Source organism: Cyphellophora attinorum (genome assembly GCF_001299255.1).
Source record: "Cyphellophora attinorum strain CBS 131958 chromosome Unknown Contig40, whole genome shotgun sequence".
Taxonomy (NCBI): domain Eukaryota; kingdom Fungi; phylum Ascomycota; class Eurotiomycetes; order Chaetothyriales; family Cyphellophoraceae; genus Cyphellophora; species Cyphellophora attinorum.
Genome location: NW_017253268.1, coordinates 40,463 through 61,857, shown reverse-complemented (window position 1 = coordinate 61,857; position 21,395 = coordinate 40,463). Strand labels below are relative to the sequence as shown.

Sequence of the window (21,395 nt, the reverse complement as noted above, 5' to 3'; positions counted from 1 at the left end):
ATACAGTGCAAATACAGCTGCTGTTGCACGTCAGGGCCAGCCTTCAGCCTCGTGATGATGGGGCTCCCTTAAATACATGCGCCTTTTACGGTACCGCATTTCCTCGACCACTCTCCTTCCTCTTCCTCATCGCCTCCTCCCTCGCCACACTCTGATAAACCGTCCCCCCAACAGGAACATGCTGCGGCGTATCCGTCGGCGGCCCCACGGGCCTCACCAGCACCATAAACGCCGCCACATCGACCGTCTCGATCTGCACGGGCAAGAAACTCGACAGCTTCGCCTGCTTCTCGAACCCCTCCGCGCTGCTCAACACCAGCGCACCAATACCGAACGGCCTCAACTCCCCCCACAACCCCGTCTTGTCCTTGTGGGCGACCTTGGGTGCCTGAATGATGGAGCTGACTCGCATGTCGAAGATTTGTGGTAGTTGGGCTTCACGGAAATGGAACGCGCGGAAGAGCGCGTGGAAGATCCAGTGCTGTTGCGCTTTTTTCGCTTGGTAGGCGCCCTCGTTGATGATCCACCGGTCGCGTGCGATTATATCGCGGACTTCGGAGCGAGGGACGGGGTAGGGTTGTTGATTTTCTTCGTCGAGGAGCTGGCCGTCGGCAATGTGACCGTTGGCCACTGCTCTGAGATAGGCGCCGATGTTCCATTGATTCAGCAGGTCTTCGAAGCGGCGAAGGGGACTGGTGACGCGCGCATAAGCACCAACGCTCAATCCGGTATGCGGAACAGGGACGTCCCGCTCGGCAGCTCGGGGCCCTATGAAGAACGCAGCGTCCGCGCCCTTGCCTTTGTTTTTGCGCATGGTAGCAGCAATCTTGTTCAGCTCACCAACCGGAAAGGAAGGGTCGCACAGAGCACCAGTGTATATGGCAGGAATGCCCCGATCGCCCATCCACTTGCCGGCACTTTCACAGGTCAGTATCATGAGATTGGTGACAAGGCTCGCTTGGGTGCGGAACATGTCTGCAGGGACCAAATCCTCTACTGTAGAAACAGGCGCTTTTACCACGATAGTCGGGTCGCCTTCGTAATGAATACTTTGGTGTAGTCTTGTGCTTTCGTACTCCTCGAGGAAAGAGACTTCGATGTCGCTTTTAGCCAGTGATTTCATGGGGAGGTTCAGAGGCTCGAGCACTTCGCGTTCTCTGGCATTGATGCGCGCAGTCAAAAGCGACCTCATCTTTTTCAGCGTCTTCTCGTGACGTCTGGCTTGATCTATGTGCTCTTGATGCTGGTCGGGACCCGATGACGGCTGCATATCCAGGTCGGAGCCAACAATGAGGCTGACGTTGCTCGGTCGCTCTATGCCCACTACGTGATCGACGGCAGCGTGGGTCAACGTCACAACATTGTGAACGCGAGTCAGTCTCATCTTGGTATCCAGAATCTGACCCTCTTCACTGAGCAAAATGCTCGTGGTCAGGGCCGCGGCTCCAGGCTCCAGGTTCAGCGATTCGCCAAGCACATCGGGAATCATAGGGTACACAGCGTTGGTGGTATACCATGATGACTGCTGGTTTCGGGCAAGGCGACCGTATTCCGACCGCGCGTCGAAAGAGGCGGCAGGGTGTGCTACGTGGGTATGTATCCACCAGCAGTTCGGTCGGTCGATACACTCTTCCAAGGATACGCCGTCGTCTACGAGAGTGGTGCCGGCGTCGTCGATGCAGAATACCTCCATTGAGCCAAGGTCCTCGCGCAAATCAGCCATTGTGTCTTGCAATTGAGGGTGCCCGGAAGCAGGTTGCTTGGGAAGCTTTTCCAGAGCCGCTTCGGCTGACTCAAGCAATTGATTCGTCTTGTGGGCTGCTTTGCGGCCTGGTATCGGGAACAGAAGGTTGTCATCGGCAGCACCAGCCCACGGCGCCATGGCTCCCATCTCTTGTAGCACGAGGCGGCCGATCTTATCTTCTAGCACCATATGGGGATAGGCACCGATGGCACGAAGGATGACAGTGCTAACAGAATGGTGCTTGGTTCTGTTCAAGTTCGCAGGAAGGCGGATGTGAGTATCCCAGATGAATTCGAGAATAGCCTTGTCGCTGTCGCTGAATACCTCGCCAGACGGTCGCAAGGAGACGGTTCCGTCTTTGTCGGAGCCGCCTTCGCCATTGACTCGTGGGCCCCGGACATTGCCTCCTGTGGGACCAATACAGCCAATGATCGTAGGCTGGCGAATCGCCCTGCTTTTTTTGATGATTTTCCTGGCCTTCTGCATGAACATGTAGATTGGACTGTTGACCATTCTCGCCGAGATACTTTCTCCTCTGACGGCGACGGCGGCCAGTTCCTGGTATTCTCGGGTCCATTGCACGACCTTCTCGAAACGTCTGACTGCGCTCTTGGGGCCCATGAGAACCTGCAGAACTGATTGGTCGAAACTGGAGAAGATGAAGGTCTTGGTAGGGTTTTGAATAGCTGTACGACATATACACAGCCTCGCAGCGTCGCCCAGGCGGTCAGCATCATCGCCGAGCAATTGTCGTGCGAAATCGGAAAATTGAAGGGTAACGAATTCGTTCTCTTGAGCGAGACGCTCGTAAGCATCATCGAGCAGCGGGTGGAACTTCCGACGAAACTCTACGATCTGCTCCTCCAGCAGCTGAAGACGGCGAAGGAGTGGCTTCTCGACATTGTTGCTATGCTCCAGATTCGAGATGAAAGAAACACCAACTGGAATGCCATTGTCGTTGCGTCGAACGATCTGCTTCTTGGGCAGCAAGGCTCGGATGGGTGCCATTTCCTCCTCAGAGGCCCAGCCCTTGATGACATCGGAATTATGGTGGTTTGTCTTAGCTTGAGCCCATCGCCCGGTGCTCATAAAGTACTGCTCTTGACTTTCGCATTTGCCCAGATAGACGGTAGCAATGCGGCGGGCTCCATTGAATTGCCCCAGCAGCAGATCGCCAGGTTCGAAACGATTGCGTGGCAACCCTTGAGTGAGGTCGTCATATTGATCGATGGCGGATTGGTCCTCGCCGTCATTGCGCTCTGCCTCGGGCTCGTTCATGAATAACGAGTCGGGCAGATGTTTGATTTTGCCGTGTTCTGCTACCTTTCCATCGTCGCTTTGCACCTCGACCTGGGATTTGACCTCTTCCAAATGCCGTTTGAACCACCCTTGTAAATGCTGTCTGACTTCCGGTACACCATTCTGGATCTTGCTCGGGTCTAGGCCGCTGATCGAGCCGATACCTGCAAACTGAGCAGCAGAGTGACTCGGGATGGGTGCGCTCTCGGGAGTTGGAGTGGCTCGTAAAGGCGAATGGACAGAATAAGGTCGCGTCTGTTGACGGTAGAGGGAAACTCGAGTCGGCTGCGAGGGCTGCCGCTGAAGGAAGTGACATCGCCAACACACTCGATTGACCATCGCTCAGGACCACACAGACGCCTGAGAACCCCCGAGTTGAAGATGGGGTCGTCGAATGGATGAACGACCTCGCGAGACAAAAAGTCGACGACGTCTGTTGTAGTCATTGTCAATAATTTCTCCACTGCGGAGAAGGAAGAGATGGTATTAATGTCGTAGCCCACGCGTGTGACTCTCGGTCTGCTCTGTTCCTCTCACGCCTTACCTCCAAGATGCCTATGATACAACAGCCCGCAAACGTAATAAAACTCACCAACGTCTCGCTCGTCCGGTACAAAAAAGGCAAGAAGCGCTTCGAGCTCGCCTGCTACAAGAACAAACTCCTCGAGTACCGATCGGGGACCGAGACCGATTTGGACAATGTGTTGCAGGTGCCTACTATTTTTCTGAATGCGAGCAAGGGCGAGACTGCGCCGAACGCGGAGTTGGTCAAAGCGTGGCCGCTGCCTGAGGCGAGTGAGAAGGGTGGTGGAGGGGGAGGGGGAGGAAAGAAAGGCGGTGGTGGGAAGAAAAGTAAAGGGAAGGGTGGTGCGCATATCATGATGATGGAGATGAGGAGAAGTCGTGGAAGGATGCGATTATAGAAGAGATCCTGCAAAAAGGCGAGATACAAGTCAATGCAGGCGAGCGGAAGGAGCTACTCGACCGCATGGAGCGTGAGATTGTCGAGGAAGTCGCACAGCGACTGGTCGATCCACAGACGAAGCGAGTCTACACGACGGGTATGATCAAGAAGGGTCTGGATGTGCTTTCGAAGCAGGGTGGGCACACGCCGCAGCAGGACTCGTTACAACATAAATTGGGAAGGCTGAATTTGGGCGGTGAGGGACGCAAGAAGGGCCAGCCGACACCGAAGGGTTCGAGTGAGAATAGCGGGCTGGCGACGCCGTTGACTGATAATGACGACGCGACTGCCTCTGCAGAGAAAGGAAAGGCGAAAAAGAGTGATATGCCTATGTGGACCGGCGTAGTGACATCAAAATCGACAAAAGCGCAAGCACTCGAAGCCATCAGAGCACTCATTGCGTGGCAGCCCATACCTGTTATGCGAGCGCGGATGAGACTGCGAGTCAGCTGTCCGACCAGCATTGCGAAGCAGGCACCAAAAACGAAGATTGGCGCCGGCCAAGCTGAGAGCGTCTCAGAGGAAGATGGAGATCAAGGCAAAGGAACTATCAAGGACAGGATACTTTCGTTCTTTGAGCAAGTCGAGAGTCAGGATGTGCTAGGCGAGGAATGGGAAGTCGTAGGATTTGTCGAGCCAGGTGCATTCAAAGGCTTGAGCGAGTTCTCATCGGCCGAGACCAAGGGCAGAGGCACAGTGCAAGTGCTGGACGCCGCTGTGATTCACGAGGATGATTGAAGGTCAGGTAGCTGTGCACGAGATACCCAACGCAATAGATTCATCAACGAAGATACGAATTTATGGTCATAATGGAACAGTGTTGTAAGAGTAGATTGAAGTATCGTCTACTGCTGCCCATCGAACTTGATGGTCACGCAACGCCGAGCTCGAGATTCGAGCGGATGCAAAATGCTGTTTGGTCGTCTCTCATAACTCATTTCCTCATGCTGCGATGCTACCATCGGATCGCACTACAATCGGCCCAAGTACAGTACCTCTCCGTGGTCGAAGACTGGCTTGTGCCATAGCCTGTTCCAGTTCCTCAGCAGTGAAATGATTCTCGAATGTAGGTACTTTGGAGGGCCTAGCGGTCACCGTCCTCTCCAGAGACAGCTCATTTCTGGATTCAGCAGCAGTGATCGAGCGCGAGATCGCACTTAACTCTGGTGAATCCGTGTCGTCAATCAAACTCGGCGCAGAGTCCTGACTTCCGCTCTTCGTGGCAGTCCTTGCTTCTGCGCTGTCTGGGCTGTCGTCTCGATCCTCGGAGACGCTGTTGGCGGTGCTGAGGTGTGATCGAGCTCTGGCGTAACTTGCTCGGCGACTGTTGGCAGCACTGGGAGCCAGACTTGTGGCGCCGCTCTGTGCACCCGTGCCACGTGGAGAGAAGGTACCCGAGAGGGCCATTGAGGCTCGTCGACGGGCAGTCGAGAACGCTCCTTCCAGAGAGTATGCATCTAGCGTTGCTTGGTGTACCTTGTCGACCTTTCCTCTGTACTTGGACTTTGGTATCTCATGTGGTTTATAGTATTCGATGTCTTTCCGCCGTGGCGGGTTGCCATCCGAAGCATCCGACGCTTCTTGGTAAATCGTCGTTTGAGGTTATCTCTTAAACCCATGCTGAACTGAATGTGTTGTGGTCGAAATTGTTTAGCCGTGGAGGCCGCTGAAGGAGTGTTGTCTACGAAGTTCGACTGGCTTATATCATAGCTTGGTCGATGTTATCTAAGGCGATGAGTGTTCAGTGAGTCGGAAGTGGTCGGCCGGAGAAGGTTCTTGGTGTATCTGGTTCTAGAAAGCGTTGGACTGCAGTCTGTCGTTACATACGAACTTTCGATTTTGGTACAGGTGTGTCTCTTGAGATTGTAAGCAGGTGGCAGTTGAGCAGACTAGGCGGCTAGGGGACAGCCATGGCTGATATGGGGACGGATCATGAGGAATGGCCTGAGACAGATGCGGAGCGTGGTAGTGGTTGTGGATACTTCAACGGAAGATAACTTGGTCGAGTATGGACCGAGCAAGATGATGGAGCCAAATTCGTCGCTAGGATGATGAAGTTCCAGTGGTCGTTGTTCCGTGCATCGCCCGTCTTGGGCCGGGATCTTTTCGCCTCCAGGGTATGACCAAGCCCCAAGGTTGCTTGTCTATCAAACACGTTCTGCGACTCGTAGCATTCGTATCGTCATGTGTGTTGCAGAGCGAGTGACCTTCATACTTCAGAAGTCCTCGAGCAGCGCTGTCAGCGATCGCCAGACACTGCCGATCGATATCCATCAAACACGAGGAGAATGCAACGGTAATCGCGGCGTGCACCAGGGGCGGCTCTGCTCGGCGAATCTCTGCAGATTTGAGAACTCAGGTAGGGATTGACTTCCTTCGAGAAGCACCACAGAAGGTCGGTCGAACCTGGACCCGAGGCATGATGGGCAGCGATAGGCTGTACCTGCGTCGCAGCCAATAGCCTATGCTGCCGCCAGTCGTTCTTTCTGCTGCGAGCTGAGGCATACAGTTCAACGTCGCTCCTTTAGTGATTTACTCATCAAATAGTTGCCCCTTGATCAGTCTTCCGATGTGTGTCTGCAGTCTTCATCGCCGGATTGTTATGTACAAGGAGCGGTTCCAAAGTGCTCATGATCGCTTGTGCGATTGCCCGTTAGACACTCTTATCAGGCCAATTCTCGGCTGTCAGATATGGCGTTCCAGACTGCCTAGCCCAGTAAGGACCTGAAGGTGTGGTATCGAGATCCGGGATGTCCGAACTTGATGGCCACCACTACACGGCTTGCCACATTGCGTGGGTTGATCAATCATGTCACTCACGTCTTGCGAAACTACTATGGGATAGTTTACCTCTCATCCGCATACTTGAAACGAACACGCAATCGCATGAACTTTGCCAGGTTCCCTTGGTTCCCTCCAGTGCGGAGAACAAGACCGACAGTTCCGCCCCTAGCCGTTCATGGAGGAGATAACTTACGAAGTAAGTCCCAGTCCTACAGGCGATAACATACACCGTAGCATGGTATCTAGCAAGCGGCCAGGCCTCGTTCCTGTTGTGCCTTATCATCCTTTTGGGAGCCGCACAAATGGGCGCAACGCAACGTCTCTGCGCGGGCCATGTCAGCAACGAGTGGTGTAGTCAATCGCGCAGGTAGGCTGACTGTTCGCTCTCGAAGAGGCTGCTTTGCCCGGCCTGCATGTACGGTTGTTGTGTCTATGGAGATAAAATCTGTTCCTTCCCTAATGTCTAATGGCGTGGTTGTTCGACTCTGCTGACAGCCATGAGATGCTTTTGGCGAGGTCGTCTAATTCCAAGTGGCATTGACTCGCTGCGGAGACGCTTCGCAGCAGTTCGCGCATCTGCCAACGCGAAGCAGAAACATTCGCTTCGCAGGCGCACCTTGAGGCCCGTCTGCTACGCTGAAATATGGACTTGCTACTTGTTGGGCTGACCTATCATCATTGCAAAGCCGGAGCCCAGCTGCCTACAAGGTTAGAGAAGGTTGTAAGTCCCCAGACGCTGGCACACAACTATAAGGTAGGAAGATAAGAATGTTCGGATCTTGCCCTACATCTCAAACCGGTTGACACGGCTCGCTTACTATTCAACCCCCGACCTCGCTTGAGCATCCAAGCATTCGTCTACAGCACAGTACATAACGAAAAAGTACTTCCCACATTCTACTGATCATACGTGGTGTCAGTAAATGTGCATTGCTGCAAGTGCCACGCTTGCAAACCCAACCAGCCAACTTTCCCATCCAACTCCAGCCACAGTGTCATTTTCTTTCTGTCAGTGTCGAAGCTTGGTGGCGCGCCGCGTCGCCCAGAATGTCTAAATTATGCATCCCATGACTTCATCGAGCTTCAGATCTGCCATTTCCCCTCCCGTTTCTTCGATTCTTATGGCATTCGCGTTGCGCGACGGCCTGGATGGAGCCAATAGATTGGCTGTTGCTCCAAACTCGTCCCGCCTTTGACAGCTGAAGCGGTCAGCTATCCTGGTAGCGTTCTAGGCCGCTAGCATACAGTACCAACACATGACGCATTGCCTGGCATTCTTTGTGCAATGATTAAACCAGGTCGGTGAAGTAGCAGGTTTGACTTGATTTTCTTCCCTACGCCTATCTTTACCGTCCACTGCTCGATATCCTGCGTGAAGACACTCGCCTGACAGCACGATGGACAAGTTAAAGCAGACCTTGTAAGAACCTCTCCGATGGATCTGGGATCAAAGCTGACCATACAAATAGTAGCAGGAACAAGGACACTTCGGAGGCCACAGAGTCTGCAGGCAAAGGCTCTGGTCAAGGCTCTCACTTTCCTGGTAACGACGATCTGGGATCTACAGTGACTGGCCAGCGAGACACACCCGGTACACGCGATGTTGCGGCGGCTCAAGGTACAACTGGCCCAGAGGCCGGCGGTGATCAGCATGTTGGCACTGTAAGCGCAGGCTCACAGGCACCGTCCACTGCAGCTATCGGACAGACGTCAACCTATTCCAGCCATCGCCTTGGCAAGGGTGACCCAACTGGCAGTGTAGCAGATCCCCAGTCCACCGATCCTATATCCTACCAGAAACCTGAGACTGCCACTATCGGTGATGCAGGCGTTCCTGAGGGATCAGCTCAGATTGCAGCCACGAAGGCCCTCGAGAAGCTGCCTGGCATGCCCGGTGGCTACCCTGACAAAGACTACACAAATCCGTACAAGGCTGAGCACTTGGATCCTCGCGTTGATGGCTTGCCCATTCGCTCGAAAGAGACTGGCTCCAGTGGCGGCAGTGGGACTGCAGCTGCAGCAGCAGGTAGCGCTCTTGCAGGTGGTACGGTCGGCACGCTGGCATCTAAGCCGCAGTCGTCAAGCACGTCCGCACCAGCAACCACTCCCGCACCGTCTGGTCTCACCTCAACCACCAACCCATCTGATCGACACCCCACGTATTCTGAGGCCGAGCGAGACCATGGTACAACAGCAGCTGCCACAGGCACATCTCAGCAGACGGATTCCCAGGCTTCAGGCTTCGTGGGCAAAGCACTCGCTGCTGTTGGTCTAGGCGGTGCCGCGGGTGCTGCTGCAGGCGCTGCAGCAGATCGCGACCACAAAGATTCGGCCATTGCTGATACTACACCGTCAAGCTCGATTCCACAACCTTCTCACTCCAGGAAGGAGTCCATTCCCACCACAGCATATCCAGGCGGCGTGTCCTCGCCAGCGCCGATCAACGCCCCAGTAGGTGGAACTCGTGAGGCTGCCCGTCAAGACGAGCCAAGTGACAGTCACAGAGGGACTGCGGCTGCTGCAGGCGCTGGTCTAGGTGCTGCTGGTCTCGGCGCAGCGGCTGCAAGTCACGGCTCAGCAAGCGAGCCTGCCACATACCATGACGCAACGACAAGAGGCCTCTCGTCCGGACAAGATACTTCCTACAGCGGCCCAGGAAGCACTCAGCTCAGCCAGCCGACTGGGACGACGTCCACACCTACAACGCTAGCTTCGAATGAACCATATTCCAGCGAACCTGACCGCAGCAAGCGCAACGCTGCCCTCGCTGGCGCCGGTGGAGCAGCCTTGGGAGGTGGAGCCGCCTATGCTGCCACTCGAGATAGCAAGCAGGATCCATCTGGATACACGATCCATGGTCCCGACAGCTCAGCGACATCTACTCAGCCGCGGACCAGCGCTGTATCGCAGCCACCTACTACTTCAACGCAACCGGCCTTCACTACGACCCATCCCGGCGCCTCTAGCGCAACACCCCTGGTCCCAGCATCAGCTGGAGCTCCGCCTACTGCTAGAGAATCCGGTCTGACAGATAAGGATGATGATCACACCGGACGTAATGCCGCCTTAGCAGGCACTGCAGGCGCTGGCGCCCTCGGTGCTGGTGCATATGGTCTGCACGAGCATAACAAACGAGCTGAGGACCAGCCTGCATCGGGAGGAGCTGTGTTGGGGCCGGCAGGCGCCGGTACCCCGTACACTGCTAGGGAGTCTGATCAGAAGGCAACTCAGCTGGGCCCAGCAGCTGCCGGTATCCCGTACACTGCCAGGGACGACCACCTGAAAGACCGGGATGACGACCACACGGGCCGTAACGCAGCCTTGGCAGGTGCAGCAGGCGCCGGTGCCGTTGGGGCCGGCGCGTATGGCGTCCACGAGCACAACGAGAAAGAAGCAGAGAAGGCACGAAAGGAGGCTGAAAAGGAGCAGAAGGAGGCCGCCAAACATGCGGAGAAGGAAGAGAAGAAGCACCAGAAAGAAGTCGAGAAGGAGGAGAAGAAGCATCAGAAGGAAGTCGAGAAAGCCGAGAAGAAACACGAGAAGGAGGTCGAGAAGGCAGAGAAGAAACACGAGAAAGAGGTCGCCAAAGAGGAGAAGAAACAGGAGAAAGAAGCCGAGAAGCTCGAGAAGAAACACTCCAAGGATGCCGGTGCTGCTGTGGTCACACCACAATCAACGCATGAAACGACCCGAGGAGACAGCCTTGAGTCTGCAGAAAGCCAACACGCCCGAGAACTTCAAGAGTACGAAGCAGAGCGACGGCGCAAAGCCGACCACGCCAAAGAGGTCGGCGGTGTCGCCCTTGTAGGAGGGGCTCAAGCCGGCATTGGTGACAGAGAGACGAAGCCGGGATTGCTGAAGCGCATCTTTAAACGCCGCAAGAACAAGGACACCGGCGCAGATGAGGAATACTCGACCGATGAAGAGGACTCCAGCAAGGGCGACACTGTCGTCCCAGCCGCACTGGGCGCCGGCGCCGCTTATGGTGCTTATAGCCACCACGACAAGCACAAGCATGACGACACTTCGAATATCGGCACAGCCCACACGACCGATACTGCCACCACCGAGCCACAGACCAAATACGAAGCCGTCAGCGGCGGTGCCGTCAAGCCAAGCTACAATCCTCTCAGCAAGGACCCTGTCCCAGGCACAACCACAAGCGCAACCACAAAACCCGGAAGTGCAGCCTTGTCTGCTGGGACTTCTGGTCGTGCTCCAGTCGTGGACGCAGCGGAGACAAAGGCAGCACAGCCCTCGCGGCACACCGAAGAAGCGGCTCTTGCAGGCGGCGCCGGTGCCCTCGCCGGAGGTGCGGCCGCCAGGCATCACGACACGACTGATCCCACCTATGGTACAACTAGCACCACTTCAGGTCCCACCAGCACAGGCTACGCCAACGAGCCATACGGACACACAGCGATCCATGGTCCCGACACCTCTGCGGCATCAACCCAGCCCGCTGTCGGCACCACCTCCTCGAGCACCCACCCGGAGGCCGTCACCACCAACCCCGTCGCAGCCCGCACAGCCGAGAAAGCGCTGAACGACCCAAACGATAACCGTGACCGGCACATCGAACCCACGCTGGGCATCCCATACGATCCTGCAAAAGACCCTGCGTAAGTCCTTATGCCGGCCCCTTTACCCTTCTCACTAACACCGAAATAGAGCAGCACAACGCCTCGACGAGCGCTCAGCCCAGCACCTCGCCGAAGACAAGTCTGCAACCACCCCACAATCCTCAACCTCGCACCAACCGTGGCGAGAGGGCTACAACACACACGAAACCCCCTCCTCACCAACCACCAGCAGCACAGGCACCGGCGAGAAGAAAAGCCTGACCCAAAAACTCAAGGAAAAGATCACAGGCCACAAAGACGAGCCGGAGCACGTGCACGGGGAGGAGCACGGGGTGCTGCATAAGAAGCCGCATCAGGTGCCTGAGGATGTTAGGGGGAGCTATGAGGGCTCACGTTGAGGGTGTGGGTGGGGATGAGCAGAGAGATAGCTGAGAGTATGGACAAGACATTTGGATGGAAGCACATAATACCCATATTTTAGTGCACGATAATGCAATGATGCGATTCAATCCAATAGTCGAGGAGGAGTCTTCTACGCTTTAAACGTATACTTTCGCCTTCTCTACAGTGGGCACCTGCGGCGCGACCAGAAAATCGCTCGCTGCGTTCGCCTGAGGTGGTGGCCCTTGGGAAAGGCCCATCTAACACTTCAAACGAACTATAGACAGGCAATCAACGCCCCCAGCACCTCCCCCGTATCCCTCCCCCTATCCGTCTCGGGCGCAATGCTCGACAGCTGTCCGCTTAAGCTCTGCTTAAGAACTGCTAGACCTACGACCTGGTCGATCTTCGCCCTCGCTCCGCCATCTTCTGCTGCTAGCCAGCTCAACACCACATCCAGGGTCTGCAAGCTGAACAGTCCCGCGTCGAGGCGGCGGGAGAGCCATTCGTCTTCGAGCTCTGCGTGGTCGTCCTCGTCCGCTGTTGTGCCGTTGCTGGTCCTTTCTTTCTCGATCTGAGCATCGACTCTCTGCAACCGCACCTGATACTCCCTCCTCAACTCAACAACCCGCGTCGTCTTCTCGTACTCCCGCTCCACAAACTTCGCGAGCGTGCGTATCCGTGCCGGACTCTCAGCGGGTGTGTACCGCAGTAAGCTGGCGAGGATGTTGATGAGGTGCTCTGCGCTCTCCCTATCTAGCCCTCCGCCTTTCTTATTCGAAGATGACGATGTCGCCGCGTCCTTGTCCTTAGTCTTCATCAGCAAACCGAAGAGTGTTTTCAGCCCACCCGCCTCCACGACCTGTCCACAGACCGCTACGGCGCCGTCCCCAGCCATACCGTGATCCAACACCTTCAACGCACGCGACTTTGAGACTTTGCCCTCGCGCAGCATGATCAGGCACAACTCCATCCCCTCCGCCTCGAGGAATTTCGTGGCCGGTGGCTCGTCTTCGACGAGGCAGGTCAGGCAGTCGAATAGATTCTCGACGAATTCCTCCTCGTCGCTGTCCCGTTCGGGGTCGTGGTTGCGGTAAGGGGCGAGGAGTTGGAGGATTGCGTCTACGCCATCTTGCTCGGCTACGAGTTTGCGGTTGGGTTGGGCGTTAGTGGGAGATTGCAGGAGGATCGCGAGGAGTTCGGCTGCGTATTGCCTGTTCTGGCCGACGCTGGCACGCGCGGTGGTGGGTCTGGTGTTTGGATCCGTTTCAGCAAATACTTGAATAACGCAGGATCATCGGTGCCGGTGAGTGTGGGCTCTGTAGGGCGCTGGAGGTTTTCGAAGACGGAGAGGATGTGGTATACGCTTCCCGGTCGGCGTCGCTGGAGGTTTCGTTGAGGCGGGAGAGGTTGGAGACGAGCAGAGGGATGATGCCGGCGGCGGAGAGCCCTTTGGCTAGTGCGGTCCATTGTTCGGGGGTGGCGGACGTGTCTTCGTCTGTTAGTTCTTCGAGGACTTCGGCGGCGGAGATGGCGATGTCTGTGTTGTCGTGGGCGAGGAGGGATACTAGCTGTCGAGACTGCCTGATTTGACGAATTCGGGGAAGAGGTGGGGGTATTCGGCGAGGAGGGAGAGGGTCTTGATCTCGCTATCGAGGTCTGCTTCGCTGGAGACGAACTTGAGAGGGTCGTCGGCGTATTTGGCTCGTAGTTCGGCGTTCTTGTTGATCTTGCGCTCGAATGAGAGGGCTGTGCGTTTCAGCCAGGTGAGGTCTATTGTTTCGGGGGCGTCGAGGTTGTCTGGGTCGGTGTCGTTGGCGTTGATGATGTTCATGGCCTGTCGCTCGGCGTCTGTCACGCCGGAGCCGAAGAAGCGGCCTTCTTCGTCCTCCCCTTCTGGGTCATCCTCTTCGTCTTCGTCTGGTGGGAGTGCTGGGCCTGCCTCCATATCGTCGTCCTCATCTTCGGGCGGTGGTGCTGGTCCTTCCTCTTCGACTGATGGAGGCGGAGGTTGAGACCGTGAAGAAGACCGTGCGGAGGAGCCATTTGCTAGTTTCGCGGATTTGTTGAACGAAGTAGTTGGGTCGGCAAACTTGCGCTTTGGTGCCGTATTGGGCCTGCGGAAGAGGTCGTCGACCGATGCCATGGCTGTCCGCGCCCGTCACCGCCGTAGGAAATCTTACAAATGTTGAGCTAGATCACCATGCAGCATTCCTGGCTAGGAAGGCACCATTGATGTTGCGCTTCGCTGGCAATGGCTGCTTTGCCGGCGATGAGTCGACTCCTGACAGTTTCCGGTAATTGAGGGCAGGCGTGGAGCTGGACTCGTGAGCGCAGAGTAGTGGGCACGCTTGTGTCTGCTTGCGCAGAGGTTGTTCAGATCTATTCATCGAGAAATGTAGAATGCGGCACGTCTTCACGGAAACCATTTCCGCTCCGCAGAATTTCCATGAGAGCATCGCTTTTCGATTCCTCTCTTCCCATACACTGACTTCACCATTCACCTGCGTCCCATCTCTCACTCATCTCTTCACTTCTCACGATCCATCGTCGTCACCAGTCGCGCGACTTTTCGCTACGTACGTCTACTGCGTATTCGCTCACAGACCGACCTCTTCCATCCTCCACAATCACCTCTCATCTTGAACTATGCCACCCAAGCGCATCCAAGTCCAGCCCGCCCGCCGTCAACAGCGGCCAGAGGGCTATCTCGGCGGTCTCTACAGCGCGCTGACGTCGGAAGAGAACAGGAGTGTCGTTATCAGTGTGGCTATGTTCGGCGTAAGTCCATTCTTTCCCCCGTGGCTACGCATGTGAGAAGTCCACTGGCGAGGGTCGATGGGCAGCTACGCATGCGAGAGGAGCTATGCTAATATACGTGGATGAATCAGGCCGCGATCACGTTCCTTAACAGCGAGTGGGCTGAGCTTTTATTGCCGTCATAGGGAGTTGAAACCGGAGGAGGTGTACATTATGGATGCAGGCGTTGCTGGACTCTCAACTTTTGGGACAGTATGTGGGCATTCGGATCCGACCGGGACGAGAAAGTCGTTACCAGCGGACGAAAGAGTTTGTGTTCGAGAGGACTGTAAGAAATAGTCGTGGATATTCGAATGCGGGAACTGGAATATTCCATGTCATGCTAGGTGGAGGATAGATTCGTGTCCAAGCCCGCTACTGTTCACAGACTCATGGCAAGGCAACAGCACTGGGTGGAATATGCTCTCCGCAACAGCAATCTAATTCTTCTAGACCACTCGCCATGAATCCCGGCAGAGTATTAATGCCACCATCGGCCACACAGATAAGCTCTGAGAGTCTTGCAGGCCTGGGACTACCTAGGAAGGCGGTGCACCCTCGAAGCTGTTCTCACCAGTTTGTGGCAACCAACCCGGACGCAACTTGTCGAAGATCTCAGCTGCTGGCTTGCCCCATTTGTCAGTACCTTCAGTAACGCAGTTCGAATGACGATCGTGTCGGGGCCCATGACTTTCTGGTGGTGATAGGCGTTGCTGGTGCAGTTTCCGCAGTAGAAGCAGTCGACCTCATTGCCTGAGTCGCCCTTGTAGGTGTACTGTGGTCTATGTTAGTTCTGGTTTAGTAGCGGACGGGTTCTTGGGGTGCACTATACCTTCTTGAAGTCTCCTTTCGTGATCTTCAGTGCGTCTCTGGGGATGATCTGGTTCTCGGTGCTGTTGAGAGTTGTCAGTAAGTCGGACTGGGCATGCTTAGACCGCGAGCGTCTGGCGTCATGACAGGTTGCGAAGAGGTCTCCGACAGGGCTTGTTCTAGGAACATCCTCTGGAAACTTACAACTCTCCTCCAGACATAAGCTTGCAGGCGTTGCAATGGCAGAGGACATGAGCTTCGTCCTTGAGATCAGCCGTCCATTCCGTCGCGCCGCAGTGGCATCGTCCTTGATAGGTAGGCATATTCTTGGATCAGTTGGAAGTATGGGTATCCTGTGGTGTCTTGAATGATCTTGGGTGTCTGGTTGTTCGAAGTAGTTTGTCTATGTGAGAACGAATCGTCGAAATCGTGTGTTCAATGGTAGTAATATATGCCTGAGATCATCACGGTAGCTCCTGCTAAAAGTTATTTGAGATCGCGTTTGCGTTGCGTCAGTGGTATCACCCCTCACAGGTACATCACACTGTAGGCAGTCACAGAGCAATTACTGCTAACAAATGCCCCGCGGATATCCCGTTTGCACTTGCCTTGCCTGTTCTGGGCATGTTCGATCCTCTTTTGTGAACTGTCAGCATGGCTTGCTGAAAGGCCTCTGTCGGCCCGGCATTTGTGAGCAGTCACAGGTCCAGACTTGTCCTGGATGTGGAAATGTTCGAGCGCAACGACATTCGCTTTGAGGCCTGCGGCGCGAAACCCGTCGGACACCCGGGGTTGTGGTTGTGGTTGTGGTCACAGTCTTTTCCGCGAGTGCTGTCCGATTATTTGCATTAATGATTGCCGGGGATGACATTGTGCATCTTGAAGGCCCACCTTGCTCCAGATTCCAAGCGGAGTGATGTCAGTTCCATCCCGTCAGGCGGGCTCGGTGCCCACGGTAAGGTGTCTGTACGATTTGGGCAGTTGCCTATGATGCTGTTGCTGTCGCGCTATCGCGCGAACGATGCCCTGACGAACACCACATTCCAAGCCCCAAGCGAGACCATAGGCACCCGTCGCTCGAAGCTCACCTTTATGAGCTAAGCCGTTGGGTGGACAGACGAGCAACTTGCTCAGCGCATTATTTCAAATAATGGAGTGAGAAATCTCCTTGTGATCCTATTCGCGGACAGCTTAGCGGAGGGTTGTTCGGACTGATTCGAGGAGTTGGCCTCACGCAAGCAGTTGATAGAGCAAAGGAGAAAAAGTAGAAGATAGAAGCTCGGCGAACAGACAGTTGATGAGATGTGAACCGAGCTTTTATATACACATATACATATACGTGATTCCGCATCGCCATGTTGCGATTACTATTCAACTTTTGAGGACCTTGCCATACCTATTGCCATTTTGAGCTTCGATGATTCAATCCGCATCCAATTGATCTCAGACGAGTACCGACTCGATTTTCATTCTGTCCAGCATCATGTTCCATAGGTGTGGCCATTGCCATTCGGCATAAGGTGTTCAGTAGCATTTTCAGCCTCATCCTCGAGCTCTTGCCGTGCCGCTTTCCTACTCTTCACAGTCACAAATGCCACCAAAGCTCCGCCCACAACCACAGCAGTGCCAGTCAGGATTGCGTTGACTGGGATCGGGTTCAAGTCGAACACCACATGAGTCACCGCGTCCAACGGACTCTGGAGGAAGTTCAGAAGCCCAGCTAGGCAAATGATCAATCCATATACTTTTCCGAATGTGACGAACCCGAAGACTTTTGCCGAATAATCAGAAACTGCTGTGTAGTAGAATGGCCTGTATAGAACAAACAAGGCAATATTTGCGATTGCGGCCCATGTATACGGTAAACATCCAAGCACGCCGATGACTGTTGCTACCAGGACCAGAGATCCGAGAGCAAAAGGCGTTGATGTGTTGTCCAAAATCGCTCCAATGAAAGGTATACTCAAAACGCCACCAACAGGCAGAGCAATATCGAAGAACTCGTTGACTTTGCGTGCCTGCTCTTCGGATCCCAGCAACCACCTTTCCTGTGACCGTACCGTCGCAACGAAGTAGTTGATGCGTGTCATCTGAACGACGGTGAACAATGTAATGAGGATGAACCAGGGAGTCTTGATCTGTTCCCAGGCAGTCCGACCATGCAGAACTCCCCATACGCCTGACTGATGATTTTTCTTCTCCTCACGAACCGCTCGTTTCGAGTTTGCTGGAGTCTCCAGAAGGGCGGTGATCTCACTGACGGCACTTTCTCGTCGTTCTCTGAACGTAATCTGTTGCTCTTCTGTAGCCTCTGGAGGCGTTGGAGCGTTTGCACCTTCCTCGGCTTCCTTCACAATCTCGCTGACAGATTTGTAGGATACCTTCGGCATCACAAAGATCTGCACAACGAGGATGAAGATTGGCACTACCAGGTAAATCTTGAAAAGCTTTTCGGTATTGAGAGAACCTTCTGTGCGCTCGTAGAGTATCCGGAAGAGGAGAAATAGGGCCGAAGAAGAATCGAAAGCTCCAGTCAAAAGAGCCAAGATCAATCCCGACCTGTGTGGGAAGGTGTTCGATAGTTGAAAAGACGAGATGAACACGAAGGGACCTCCCAATGCCAGCAGGAAGTATGCAGGTGTGTACAAGTCGGCCTTGACAGATGAAGCAAAGGACATGAGCATTGCGCCCGCAAAGATGAGCACACTGCTGATAATGCCGCACACCCTCGGTCCAAATTGATCCAGTATGGTTCCTATGGGCAATGCTGCGACATTGGTAGAGACTGCTGCAATAGTGAACATGAGATTGAGGCGAAGCTCTTGCTGGTAGCACGGAGACACTCCTTCCTCGATCTCCGACGGCGTACACAGCTCGTCGAAGGCGCCTTCATCGATCAAGACGGGTTTGATGGCTGCATACCCGAACACTGGCCCTGCTGCAAACAGGCAATATATAATGGCGATAACGACTTGTGCTAAGAGATGTTAGCAGATGCCCGCCTGAAACGCCCCAGGTCGCTCACTAATTCTCCTCGCCTTTGGCACATCCTCGAATTCCAGCACATGCTCTGCAGTCTCAGGAGGTGTGTCGTGCTTCGGCGGCATCCAGTCTGTCACCGGATTGAACGACATCCTCCTGTGCTCGATACCAGAGCTGTCCGCATTTCGCTCAAAGTGGTCAGTCGAACTCACGCGACTCAACGACATAGTGAGGGGTTATTGAGTGAGCGCAAAGTTCAAATGCTTGTTGCTTGATCCGTGCCTGATTTCGTGCGCCGAGCCAATGCCCTCACTGGAACGAGGTCAGATGAGCTGCAGAGCAGCACGAAGCGGCAACAATGCGGAGAACTGTGGGGGAAAGGACAGGTAAGCAGTAATTAGCCGGGCGAAGTGAGCGACGATGATGAAAGAACAGCAGCAGCTTTTCTTGCATGCGATTCACTGGCATATAAAACAGAGAGAGCTTCTCGGTTCAGCATAGTCGTTGAAAATTTTGAAGCCGTTGAGCTACCTAGGCATGTACTGCTGTCTTATCAGACATGGCGTTGATAAAGCTGCAGAAGTTCACACCATGATGAGAAATTTATGCGGGTAATTCTTTACTCCGCTCCCAGGAGTCAGGGCCAATCACCTCGCGGCGGGAACCAGCCTCATCCTCATCCCAATCACAGCTAGCTATCTCCAAGCTACAACCAACACGTTCCCCATTCAAATGGCACCATACCTAAGACCTCATCCGCACAGCGTGCGAGTGCTGCGGCTATTATGAGATCTAGCAAGCTCCCATGATGAAAGCGCAACATCCGCCATCGAAAAGCTTCAAACCGAACGCGCAAGTCATCCATGGCACGCGCGTAGCTCCTCCATCACGACCGGTAAGTCAGAGCATTGTGAACGCGTCTAGGAATCGCAAACTGTCTCGACTTGTCTCGGAACCCGCAAGATCGATCTCTGGGTATCCTATAAAACCAATTAAGTGCTTTGTGCGGCTGGGTCTGTTTTTAGAGACCCCCAGACGCGGCCGGCGGCTAATTCTATGGTAACGATGCTCTGGCCAAATCCGGCCGAAACAATGTTTGAATCGATCCGAACTATCTTACACCACAGCTGATCGATGTCTTTGTATCTCTGTGAAACCGAAAGCGCGGTTGAAGACAAAATGGAACAGGACGACCAAGGATCTGAGATCCGCTGTGCCCGAAGCCACACGAACACCGCCGCTCACCTCTAGCTTATAAGGACCGCATAGCGTCCGCGTTTGATCGTCGACCTCAATACAGCACATTCCCTTAGGTCTTTTCCTTAGTGTTCTCAGCAGATCGTGACTAGTAGCCGGGTGACGAGCAACCGTTTACTTGACAACAACAGGCATTGACTCGCCGCAAAGAGTCAACAACAATCCTTCCCTCGAAGTCCAGTCCAAGTTCGCCTTACAAGCAAGCGATCATACACTCCTTCACTATGGCAGGTCCTCAAGGCGCTCTCGCAGCCGCCTTTAAGATCAGCCGAGCACTACAAGCTGCCTGCTTGATCACGATTATCGGATTGACGGCGAACTTTGTCTCTGACATGGTCAACGCCAATACTACACCACCACGGATACTGATCGCTACACTAAGCATCGTAAGTCGGCACTTCTTTCTGCGATGACAATCAGCTGACAAGAGCAGGTCTGCGTAGCAGTCCTATACTGCGCGATCACATTCGTTTTGTTCCTCGACAACGTCCTCCCATACCTTATCGGCACTGGCATTGACGCCGCTTTCCTTATTGCGCTTGTTGTGGTGTCTGTTGTGGTTGGCAAACCGGTCAGCTACCTCGACTGCACCGTTCTGGATGATATGTCGAAGGCGACTTCTAGCTCCTACGACTTCACGTCTGCGCTGGGCAGCAGCTTGACCAACAATGACGGTCGCATTGATTATTCCAAATGGATTGGCACGTCTCAGGCGACGTGTCTGGAAATCAAGTCCATCTGGGGGCTGAGCATGGCGCTTTGGTAAGCAGTTGCCTTCCCCAACGACAAAGATCAGACGACGGCTAATCTTCATATCAGTGTCCTGTTTGCGTTTTCGGGGATCTGTACTGTCTGCCTGTGGAGGAAGGCCAAGCAACTTCCATCAGCCAAGGGCGAAGCATAGACTGTGGAACTGTACTCTGCATAAGCAGCAGCGAAGGTTTTACGGCAGAAAGCATACAGTTGCGGGCTGGCAGGCACCACAGAAAGTCGTCAGAGATGCATTATGCAGGGCAGCTGTGCTGCTGCACAAGTCACTTGCGCATAGTTAGTGCGAGTCGTTAGTGTCACTCGAAGTCACTTGAACATTGACTCGACTGGGACCTATTTTCAGTCAGCCTTATTCCCGGATGCATGGTGACAGCCAGAAAGTGCGCACGCAGCTCATGATCCGGTACATGAACCCTTCAGTGAATACTTTGCTCCGAGTCTGTAGAGTGAATTTGCTCCGGTCTTCACTTCGTCGAAGAGGTATAAGTAATCGCCTTGCCCACGACGTATTTCGCTACTTCGTTTGCCATCATCGTGAGACAGCACCCTCCCCATCATGCCATACCATTTTAGCACACGTTGCTAGCTGGTAGGGCGAGGTGCTTTCATCGTGGGTTGTACAAGCCACGTTCGACCGGAATGAGGGGACGCTGTGATAGAGAGTCGCTGTTTGTACCGACCCAATGGTACTGATCTTTATTGGTCCGGACGAACCTTTTGACATCGTCGATCATCTTTTGCCTGTGCCTCACCGCCAGCCAACGAAGGGCCGCGCAGCGCTTGCGTTGAGTCAGGAATGTTGTTGCTCTCTAAACCTATGATCCGAATCCATTGCAATCGTGTACGGAATGCTCGACCAAGCCCAATCACATGGTCCCGAAAATTTGGTGCGGCCCTGACCGAATCCGAGAAAGAGGAACCATAATTTTAGTGCGTGCTAAGCACTCTGTCGGTACGGGTCTGTGCTCCCTCGCATGGCCTGAACCCTGTTGGGTGCCAACACATACGAGCTCTGAGTGGT

General features: G+C 54.5%; 8 protein-coding genes across 8 annotated transcripts; 3 read left to right on the top strand and 5 right to left on the bottom strand.

Annotated features, from left to right (window-relative positions):
* Positions 1-85: 85 nt before the first annotated feature.
* On the bottom strand, positions 86-3,382 carry AB675_11674 (Mitochondrial protein cyt-4; the record flags this gene model as incomplete). The annotated part of the gene is made up of 1 exon (XM_018140541.1): positions 86-3,382. The coding sequence occupies one exon, from the start codon at positions 3,380-3,382 to the stop codon at positions 86-88; it is 3,297 nt and encodes a 1,098-aa protein (XP_017995391.1).
* A 212-nt stretch (positions 3,383-3,594) lies between these two features.
* On the top strand, positions 3,595-4,745 carry AB675_11673 (Ribosome maturation protein SBDS; the record flags this gene model as incomplete). The annotated part of the gene is made up of 2 exons (XM_018140540.1): positions 3,595-3,910; positions 3,967-4,745. 2 exons carry the CDS (start codon positions 3,595-3,597, stop codon positions 4,743-4,745), a joined length of 1,095 nt encoding a protein of 364 aa, XP_017995406.1.
* Positions 4,746-4,949: 204 nt separating this feature from the next.
* AB675_11672 (uncharacterized protein) lies at positions 4,950-5,414 on the bottom strand (the record flags this gene model as incomplete). Its single annotated transcript, XM_018140539.1, has 1 exon — positions 4,950-5,414. One exon carries the CDS (start codon positions 5,412-5,414, stop codon positions 4,950-4,952), a length of 465 nt encoding a protein of 154 aa, XP_017995398.1.
* Positions 5,415-8,188: 2,774 nt separating this feature from the next.
* AB675_11671 (uncharacterized protein) lies at positions 8,189-11,772 on the top strand (the record flags this gene model as incomplete). Its single annotated transcript, XM_018140538.1, has 3 exons — positions 8,189-8,211; positions 8,261-11,413; positions 11,463-11,772. 3 exons carry the CDS (start codon positions 8,189-8,191, stop codon positions 11,770-11,772), a joined length of 3,486 nt encoding a protein of 1,161 aa, XP_017995342.1.
* Positions 11,773-12,032: 260 nt separating this feature from the next.
* Positions 12,033-13,901, bottom strand: AB675_11670 (Beta-catenin-like protein; the record flags this gene model as incomplete). Its single annotated transcript, XM_018140537.1, has 3 exons — positions 12,033-13,005; positions 13,121-13,295; positions 13,337-13,901. The coding sequence occupies 3 exons, from the start codon at positions 13,899-13,901 to the stop codon at positions 12,033-12,035; spliced, it is 1,713 nt and encodes a 570-aa protein (XP_017995376.1).
* A 1,192-nt stretch (positions 13,902-15,093) lies between these two features.
* AB675_11669 (uncharacterized protein) lies at positions 15,094-15,687 on the bottom strand (the record flags this gene model as incomplete). The annotated part of the gene is made up of 4 exons (XM_018140535.1): positions 15,094-15,180; positions 15,225-15,329; positions 15,387-15,447; positions 15,569-15,687. 4 exons carry the CDS (start codon positions 15,685-15,687, stop codon positions 15,094-15,096), a joined length of 372 nt encoding a protein of 123 aa, XP_017995416.1.
* A 1,158-nt stretch (positions 15,688-16,845) lies between these two features.
* On the bottom strand, positions 16,846-18,573 carry AB675_11668 (Protein FMP42; the record flags this gene model as incomplete). Its single annotated transcript, XM_018140534.1, has 2 exons — positions 16,846-18,341; positions 18,390-18,573. 2 exons carry the CDS (start codon positions 18,571-18,573, stop codon positions 16,846-16,848), a joined length of 1,680 nt encoding a protein of 559 aa, XP_017995412.1.
* A 1,254-nt stretch (positions 18,574-19,827) lies between these two features.
* On the top strand, positions 19,828-20,507 carry AB675_11667 (uncharacterized protein; the record flags this gene model as incomplete). Its single annotated transcript, XM_018140533.1, has 3 exons — positions 19,828-19,989; positions 20,037-20,365; positions 20,423-20,507. The coding sequence occupies 3 exons, from the start codon at positions 19,828-19,830 to the stop codon at positions 20,505-20,507; spliced, it is 576 nt and encodes a 191-aa protein (XP_017995362.1).
* Between the last annotated feature and the right edge of the window lie 888 nt (positions 20,508-21,395).